At 42.1% G+C, this 9,794-nt stretch overlaps 1 protein-coding gene across 1 annotated transcript in view; it reads right to left on the bottom strand.

Moving 5' to 3' along the window:
* DDX58 (DEAD (Asp-Glu-Ala-Asp) box polypeptide 58) overlaps positions 1-9,794 on the bottom strand; it is a 47,882-nt gene that overhangs the window by 2,396 nt on the left and 35,692 nt on the right. Inside the window, exons 14-16 of the mRNA XM_012655982.1 lie at positions 7,821-7,991; positions 6,254-6,405; positions 40-183 (exon numbers count right to left, since the gene is read on the bottom strand). Coding sequence (XP_012511436.1) covers positions 40-183; positions 6,254-6,405; positions 7,821-7,991 — 467 coding nt within the window. The remainder of the gene's footprint in view (positions 1-39; positions 184-6,253; positions 6,406-7,820; positions 7,992-9,794) is intronic.

Genomic DNA, 9,794 nt, shown 5'->3' with positions numbered 1-9,794 from the left:
AAAAAATGACCCGGTGCTCTTTATCAAAAGGCTACTTACCTCTATCACTCTTACATCAGCTGTGTAACATGCCAAGGCTTTGCATTTTCTGCATAGCAGTTTTTTATTTTCCTTATCAAGTACAGGTTTTGCTTTTCCTTGACTGTCTCTGATGAATTTTTCATGAATCTGTATACGGAGAATCTACATGCAAAAAGAAAAACCTCAAATGTAATTTGAATGTAACATATATAAAGACATATGCATACATATATATACATGGACATGCACACATATATATATGCATATGATCATTCATATAAAACTTCCTTAAACATATGATACCTGGTTTGTAAAATCCCAGATTTTATGAGTTCTCCTAACTCCATATTAGTGTTTTATTGTGGCCTCCAATTAGTCTTTCATTTTCTTCATTAAAAATATCTATAAAAGCACTACAGATATCCATAAAATGGTTGTGTGAACTTTTATACTTTATTGGTTGACAAAACTTTAAAAATCCTTCACAAATAGATATATAATACACGCCAACTGTTTCAGGCATAATTACAACACCCACTCCAGGCATAAACCCACTGAGTGGAGTAGCAGGCAGAAGGGTCCTCACCCTGTAAAATCTTTCCTCTTTCCCTTTCAACCACAGAGAATAATGTTGAGTTCCAGTAAAATTAAGTGTATGTACAGTGTGACTGTATTCTAATTCAAAATTTAGGCTTTGGGTAAGTACAACTCAAACCCTGGACATTATATATAAAACGTAAGATGCTGAAGAGACGAAGGCAGACCAGCTAGGAACCTCCGGACCTTGGGAACAACATGTAGTGGGCTCCCTTGGTTTCCTTTTCACTTGATATATCCGGACTTGGAGCTAAAGAAGCCAGCAACCTGAAATGCCTATGGTTGTAGTCAAAAAGTCTCAACAAAAGCCTGCACTTTGTAGCCAAAGGACCAGAAAAGGGTAGTCTAGCAAGACAGAAAACTTTCAGACAACTGCTCTGTTCCAGCCAAATACCACAGAAAAATAAAACCGTGGCCCAACCCCTGGCTATGCCAACACAGGCTGCGTAGGGGACCTGGATTTCTACCTTGCAGAACTGGAACGAGACACCGAGAAGCCTAAGCAGGGAGCCAGGTCTTTCAGCCCTGCCACCTGGTACTGTAGCCCCCCTTGTCTGTGGTGTCAGTGGAGGTCACATGGGGAGCCCAAATTCTCACCCCCACTCAGCAGTAAGGAGGAGCCTCCCTCCCTCCTTCCCGTCTGCTGTGCTGATATCAACAGAGGCTGACTGGGGAACCTGGACACATGACTCCACCTGGCAAAGCTGAGGCAACATTTGCACCTCTCCTGCCAGAGCAGTGTCAGAAAAAGCCAGCTAACAGAAGGTTAAATAAGATCCAGAGTCTCAAAATACGAAAATGTCTGGGTTTTGATTAAAAAATATATATCACTTTTCATACCAAGAAACAGGAAGATCTCAAACTGCATGAAAAAAGACAATCAATAGATGCCAACAGTGAGATGACAGAGATGTGTGAATAAAGATTCTAAAGCACAATAAAAATGCTTCAATGAACAATCATAAACACTCTTGAAACATGAGAAAACATAAAAGCTCAGCAAAGAAAGGGAAGACATAAAGAAGAACCAAATGGAAAATTTAGAACTTAAAGATACAATAACTGAAATAAAAAGATCAGCGGATGGGCTTGACAGCAGAATGGAAGGGACAAAGGAAAGAATAAGTGAACTGGAAGATAGAACAATAGAAATTACCCAATTTGAACAACAGAAAGAAAGTACACTGAAAAAATAAGGAACAGAGAGTCTCAGATCTGTAGGACTATTTTAAAACATGTCATGTCATTGGAGTCCTATAAAGAGAGAAGAGAACAGGGCTTAAAAAGTACTTGAAGAAATTAATTGTTGAACATTTCCCTAATATACATAACAAGCTGCATAAACCTAGATTCAAGAAGTTGAACAAACCCCAAACTGGATAAAACCAAAGAAATTCACTCTAAGACACATTATAATTAAACTTCAGAAAACTGAAGACAAAAAAATCTTGAAAGCAGCCAGGAAGAAAATAACACCTTACCTATAGGGGGAAAGCAATTTGAACAACAGTGGATTTGTCATCAGAAAGCATGGAGGCCACAAGGAAGTGGCAGAATATTTTTCAAATGCTGAAGGAAAAGAACTGTCACCCCAGAACCCTAGACTCAACAAACGTATCCTTCAAAATGAAGGGGAAATCAAGACGTTCTCACATGAAGGAAAACTAAGATTTTGTCACCAGCAGACCTACCCTAAAAGAATGGTTAAAGGAAGTTTTCTAAACAAAAGGAAATGATAAGGAACATCTGAAACATTATGAAGGAAGAAAGAATATGCTGATTTCCTCAGTGTCATCTGTGGAAGAATCTGCCTGTCCCACTGGTTTGTGGGGTTCCCTCTCCATTATCAGATTGCATGTTCGAGTGCTCCAGGTGGAGTCAGACAGCATAGGAGCAAGTCCTGTCCCTGCCACTAACTTGCTACATGATTGGGGCAAGAGCCTCAGTTTCCTCAAATACAGAATGGGAACAATGGCAGCGTCCACTTTGTGGACTATTGGGAGATAACATGAATTTATAACTGCTCAGACCTGCCTGGCACAGGGTAGATGCCCATCTGTGTTAGCCTCAGTCTGTTAGGCTAGTCTTATGCTAAGAACCACAAGAATACTAATCAGGGTCGCTTGTTTAGTATTGGGTAGGGTGATCTCCATTCATTAGTTATTTTTGTAGAAATATTACAGCTATTTTCATCTATTTATTCTTTTATATAAACTGGAACCATTTTATCGAATTAAAAATACCATTTATGCTTTGATATGGGTTGCAGTAGACCTACAAGTGAATTCGTGGTGCATTCTTTAAAAGATTCGGTCATTCCATTCAAGAGCAGGGCATTACTTTTGTCTTAATTTACTTCCCTATCTCCCAGGAAAATTTTTGTAGTTGTCCTTATTTCTGCTTCACACTTTTCTGGTTAGGCCAGCAGATACAGTGGTTAAACAGATGGGCTCTACCAGCTCCACCACTAACTAGCTGCGTGATCCACTGGCACTGACGTGCCTCATGACGCTGTTTCCCTCCTATAAAGTGATGTAAGAGGCTCTACCACATGGATCACCTACCAATATAAGAATTTGCAGGGCTTGGTGGAAAGTCAGAGTTCCACATGCATAAGCTGCATTTACTTTCTCTGTAAATGGAAATCTCCCTCCCCCTTATATCTGCCAGCTGGTTTCTGATCATACATAAGAATCTATTGATCCTTATATCACTTCAAATACAATTTACATGAGAAAAATTTAGACTAGAAAGTTTTGATAAAGAAAACCAAGTATGATTTACTCTCCCCTACTCCCCCAGCCCCATCCCACCTGAAATTATCTTGTTTTTGTAAAAATGAAGAGTGTTTATGTCTGTTTTCAATCCAATTTTTCACTGTTGTAAAATTATTACATTATATATGTTCATCCCATTATTTCCTTCAGATAAATTTCTAGAATTGAAATTCTTGGGTCACATGATACACATTTCCCTAGGAACAATTTTAGTTTTTTCAGATATGGTTCTAATCACTGCTTGAGGCAGGATGGGGGTCAGAGGGATGTGATAGGAAAGAGAGTAAAAACATAAACTGGCCCCTTGGGCATCTGGTTTTTTTAAAAATTCACTTATGTCTGTCTAATGGTATTCAATCATATACTAAACTTCAATTAAATAATAATCTCAAGTATTTTAAATGTTACTATAGGCAATAGCTATAAATCCTAACAAGTTAAAACTATTACTGCTAAATAAAGATAAGTAACTGAGTAAAGGCTCAACCAAAGCCCTAAGTCCATGGCACTGCCTCTCCCCCCGCCAACCTGTAGTTGAGACAGCAGCCTAACTGCACACCTGAGATGGAGAAAAGCAAACTGTGGAACCCGACTGTGTGCAGTCTTGGGTACACATCATGTTGGAAGTCTCGTTCAAAGTGGACTTTCTTTCACCCCCTGTCTTGTTCTCTGCTCCATGAGGAAGGAAAAGCAGTCTTCCTCATTTTGATTCCAGATATCCCTTTCAGAACCTCAGCTGTCAAAAACACCCTTCATACCTTATTCCTCCAGCATGAAATAGGACCAAATGCTGAAGCTTCCATCATGGAACTCAGTTCTCGGACCTCTCTAGCCTGTCCATGTGTTAAGACGGCCACAGAGTAAGCAGAGAGCTCCCCCAGATCCCAGTGCTGGTGGCAGCAGGCCCCCCACAGACAGTGTACAGCGCGGCTGGGGAAGATGGCAGACAGTCTCCTGGCACTCACTGCTCGTCCCTCTACTCTCCACCTACTTACAGAAGCTCCCAACTTTTTCCTTCTCTTCTGTGCAGTTTTCTTCCTTCCGCTGAAGCCCATCAACAGGGATCGGAGTGCTCAAATCCAAACCCTAGGCCGTTATCAAAATACCGCAGAAGCGGGGGGTCTCACCCCAAGAACCATAATTCCATTCAGTTTTAAGAATATAAGATCTTCCCTACCTTGTTATCCTTCTACTAAGTCTTTGACAGCAAAGCCTTCCTCTTTGAACAGAGCAGCTGGCGCGGATCATCTATGACAGGACAGAGATGACAACAGAACCCTGCGCTCCCAGCTGCCAGTGACTTCCGGCTACACTTGTTCTGGGCTCCCTCGTGTTATTTACCTTCTCTGCCCATCTATCTGTGGGTGTTAGGGGAACCCCAAATGCTATTAGCCAATTCCACAGATACTTAACCCATTTTCTTCTCACCTCACTCCTCGTCCTGCTGTGCTGGACACAAAAGAACATCTATGTCTGGGCCAGCCTCCCTCTTCCTTGACAGACTTTACTGCTCTGTCACGTAAGAGTCTAAGCAGCTTGTCACTCAGTGGAAGAGATAAAAATTATGCCGTGGTTATTAAAACCCATGGTTTTAAAGCCTTTACTGGCAATATCCCTATGTTCTACAAAATGGGGAGGTGGCTCACTGAAGACAACCCTACCTGCAGTAACACTAGAGGAGGAACTCAAGAATTTCCCTGTAATTCTTCTCACTAAAAATGTGGAAGTAGTGGTTTTAAATCAGTGTCCCAGCTTTAGAAAGAAGTATTTTAAATTAGTAAACATTGACATAAAGTTGTAATTATGTCCTAAATAAGCATTAATTTGTTTAGATCATTGCTTCTCAATACTTTTGGGAGCACAGAGATTATAACTTTTTAAAGTTGTAGACACTCTAGAGTTGGTCTACTGAACCGTTAACGTTCATCTTCATGAAGTTCAACTGTGCCTCACGCCTCTGTCCAACAACAGCTCTCACTTCTTTAGCACTTATACCAGGCACTGCACTAAGCAATGCATACATATCATTTTATCCTCACAAATGCCCTGTGAGTTAGATCCCATTATTTTCCCAGCTTTACAAATGAGGAAATGGATGATTTAAAAGACAGAGTAACCCCCTGAAATCGCATATCTTGTAAGTGGCAGAACTGGGATTTGAACCTTGGATTCTAGTGTTCAGATTCTCCCGTATCCCTGTAGTGTTCAATGCTTCCAGAGATTCTGAGATAAAAACCTCTACAAAAGGTCTGGAGGACGTGTGGGCAGGTGTATATGCGTGCATTTCTTGACTTTCTCCAATCTGATTTCATGCTTCTGCGTTATAAAGGAAATTACAATACAATGAAGGTCGCTACCAAGAGGCCCATCTGAACAGGGATACCACTCCAAGGTATAAATTACTGTCCACAGCTATTAATACAAACGGGCATTCTGACACCTGCAGTGACCTGGGAGCTCTTCTCTGAGGACTCTGGATGGTAGAGAGAGCGAGAGAGATTTGAGTCAGGGACTAAGAGCGGTTTCTTGCAGTGTTAGGATGTAGCTCTCAGTATGGACTGTCAAGAGCAATTCTAGCTGTATGCCTTTTAGATCTAAAAACATAACTTCAAGTATCGGCACTAATAGAATATATTTTAATCTCGTTGGCATTTAAATTTTTTTTTTTTCTTCCTAGGAAGTCCTGAGTCAGTCGCTGACATTTAAACAAAATGAATGTGATAGTCACTGCAGGACAAAACTAAGTATAAACTCACTGTTCTAATACAATACTCTGAGCAATATGGTAAAAGACCAACATGCTCACATTCCCTGATTGTTATTCATGGTCAGATTCTGAAAGAGTAACACAGACTTACCTTTTCTTTAAATACTGCTTCGTCCCATGTCTGAAGGCTTAAAATGGATTCATTCATCATTTTTTCTTTGTATATGTTTATTTTTTCTTTTTCAATTACATCAGCATTACTAGTCAAAAGAAAGCACTTGCTACCTCTTGCTCTTCCTCTACCTATCAGAAAATAAATATTTCATTTGGTGTTTTTGATTTAAAACTGATACAATCTGAGAATAGGTAAACAAAGGGATAGAGGTATTCCTAAAATTCAACTTTGGTTCACTAAGTATCGCTTTCTAGGGAAGCTGAGCTGTTAAAGAGTGGGCTCAAATGCAGGTGTGCACCTGCCCGTTAAACAGGTGGATACACCAGGAGCCCACCTTAGGCTGGCTTTCTCAGGTCTCCAGCAGTGCTGTGTGACTGGACAGCCTTACTATCAGAAACACTACTTTAAGATGACAATCCAACATGAACCCTCAATAAGACACTCTGATGGCTCTAGATGAATAATAAATAGACCCCGGCCAGGCATGGTGGCTCATGCCTATAATCCTAGCACTCTGGGAGGCCAAGGCGGGAGGATCGCTCAAGGTCAGGAGTTCGAGACCAGCCTGAGCAAGAGCGAGACCCCGTCTCTACTAAAAATAGAAAGAAATTATCTGGACAACTAAAAATATATAGAGAGAAAGAATTAGCTGAGCGTGGTGGCGCATGCCTGTAGTCCCAGCTACTCGGTAGGCTGAGGCAGTAGGACTGCATGAGCCCAGGAGTTTGAGGTTGCTGTGAGCTAGGCTGACGCCACGGCACTCTAGCCCGGGCAACAGAGTGAGATTCTGTCTCAAAAAAGAAAATAAAAATAAAAATAAATAAATAAATAAACCTCCCCCCGCCCCAAAGAGTCTTCTAAGCAGTGGGGAAATAAGGTATGTTCACAACCAGCAGAACATAGGTAGAAAATTGTATGTGCTGTTACAAAGTAGATAATGAGCAAAAGGGAAAAATGAGAAATAAAGTTGAAAAGACACATGGGCGCTGGATTTTGAAAACTCTTTAACATCAAGTAAATTGGGGAACCACTGGAGTTTCCATATAGGGAAGTGGCAGGCTCAGAGCTTTTTTTTTTTTCAGGACGAGTAATGTGGCAACTGTTCTTATAGAAATTGGAAAAAGGAAAGGAAAAGGAGGGAAGACTAGTTAGGAGACTATCTAGTCCAGACGGAGCAGAAGAACTCTGGAGTATCCCTTCTGGGATACAGGGAGCCAGCCCACCAGCACCACCATCAAAGGTCCACACACAGGCAAAGCCTCAATTCAATTTTGAATCATCCTTCCATAAATATGTCAGTCAACACTGGGCAAATAAGCAGTATCATTGTGAACAAGAATCAAAATAGGGTATATGTGAGTGCACAAAACTAACCATGCAAGCCTAAGTAAGGCATCTTTAGGGCCAACACACCAAACTGCACTGTGCCATTGGTTACAAACTCAACCACGGCTCAGTAAAGGAGAGCAGCCAGAATGACAGACACACTCACAAATCAGACAAAACAGAAGCCAGGCAGAAATGGCATCAAAGCTTCTCTCACCTCTGGTTTGGATCATTTTGATGACATTGCCCACGTACTCATACAGGATGACAAGATTGCACTGTGCAATGTCGATGCCTTCATCAGCAACCGAGGTGGCTATCAGAATGTTGTTATCTCCGCTGGTTCTGAATGCATCCAGTATGCACTTCTGTGCCGGGAGGGTCATTCCTGGATCAGATTAAGAGGGTATTATACAACTCACCGAAGAGGGAACTTGCGCCTTGAAAAAATAGCTACTAATGATGGAATGCTCACTACATGCCAGGGAGTATCTCTGTGATATCCGTGATCTCACAGCACCCCTAGGCAGTGGGGTCTATTCCTGTGCCTGTTTTAGAGAGGACATTCAGGGTGGCATCCAACAGCCTGGACTCTGCCACAAGACTGCTTGAGTTAAAATCCCAGTTCTGGTACTTACTAGTTGTGTGGCTTTAGCCATATTATCCCCCCAAAATATTGACTCTTTTGCAAAAATATCAACAGCTAATTGTAACACCTTTACAGGTGTATAAGAGTTTATAGCTGACAAAACATCTTCACCTGTGCTCACTCACTGGAGCTTCACAAAGCCCTTGTAGGTCAATGGGGCAAGTGTTGTGATTCCCATTTATAAATGACAGCCTTGAGGTTCCAGAGGTGTGGCAGACTGACAGGCTAGCTAGCAGCAGAGTTCAGCGTTGGACTTAAGTCTAGGACCCTAACAGTGTGCACTATTGGGTTGTCTCCCACACACACACCCACAAACCTCTCTTCTCTAAGAGTCATTCCCTGCCATACCCGCAGGGGTGAAACCCTGGGTAGCTGCAGTTGTATCATGTTCCTCTATGAAAGAAACAATGCCATCTGTTCACCAAACCCTGTTTCTTTCTCCTGCTGGGCACACAGCCAAAGTGCACTTCCCAACCTCCCTGGCATTGCAGTTAGTTGGGGCCTTGTGACTAAATTCTCATTAACAGCATGCAGACAGAAGTAACGCATGTCTCCTCCAAACCTGACCCCTAAGAATTGTCCATGCTCTTGTTACTCCTAATCAGTGGACTAGATAAGGTCACAGTGGAGGATCTCGAGACCCACCTGGAATGACAGAACCATAAAAAGGAAAAGCAGCCTGGAGATCTGAGTGGAGGTGGGCGGAGCAGAGCCACCTCCCCCACCTATCTGTGCTTGGACTGTCAATGCAAATGAGCAATAACCCTTACTGTGCTACGCCCCTGAGACTGTAGGGTTGTCTGTCAAAGCAACTAGATTACCTTGATTTACACAGAGCCTGTAACCCTGCCTGCAGTTATTGGATTGAATAAGCATTTGAACCATGCTGGGCCAGTCAGATTCTCCCTCTTAGAATCTGAAGTTGGGACTGGGAGACAGGTAGTAAACTGGGAAGGTGTGGGGCAGTCCTGAATGGAGAAGCAGAGAGCACAGTCTGTAAAGGGAAAAGAATGAAGCAGATACGTGGGATTCAAAAGACCTTCCGGTCCCAATTGCAATTGTCCATGAAGCCCAAGTGCACTTCCTGATCGTGGGTTCTACGGCAGACGTGATTACCCTTGCAGCCAGCCCCGCTTTGCTTGGACTAGCCTCAGTGGGTTTCTGTTAATTGGGGGAAAGAAAGGATCTTGACTAAGACAGCCACATGCTGCCTTCTAATATCCAACGATCATGGAGGCTAAATTTAAATTGTCTGAATACAGAGTGAAGTTAAGGGGCGATAATCACCCAGTCTATGTGATCATGGCAAACACACAAAATGGTGACTCAAAGAATATGCATACTAAAGTTCAAACTTTATGGGTCCCAAAGACCCATCTACACTTACATATTAGTTGAATCACCTTCTGATCTCCATGCACTGTTTACAGGACAGACCCACCTCAGGCAGGTAGAGGAAGGTAATATGTATTACCTTCCTTTACCTGGCTGGCAGTGGGCTCTCAGAGTTTGTAGAAAGATCCTTTGAATTATGAATAACTC

Source organism: Propithecus coquereli, unplaced genomic scaffold, assembly GCF_000956105.1.
Source record: "Propithecus coquereli isolate 6110/MARCELLA unplaced genomic scaffold, Pcoq_1.0 Scaffold114, whole genome shotgun sequence".
In the NCBI taxonomy this organism is placed as follows: Eukaryota; Metazoa; Chordata; class Mammalia; order Primates; family Indriidae; genus Propithecus; species Propithecus coquereli.
This window is presented reverse-complemented; position numbering and strand designations above follow the sequence as displayed.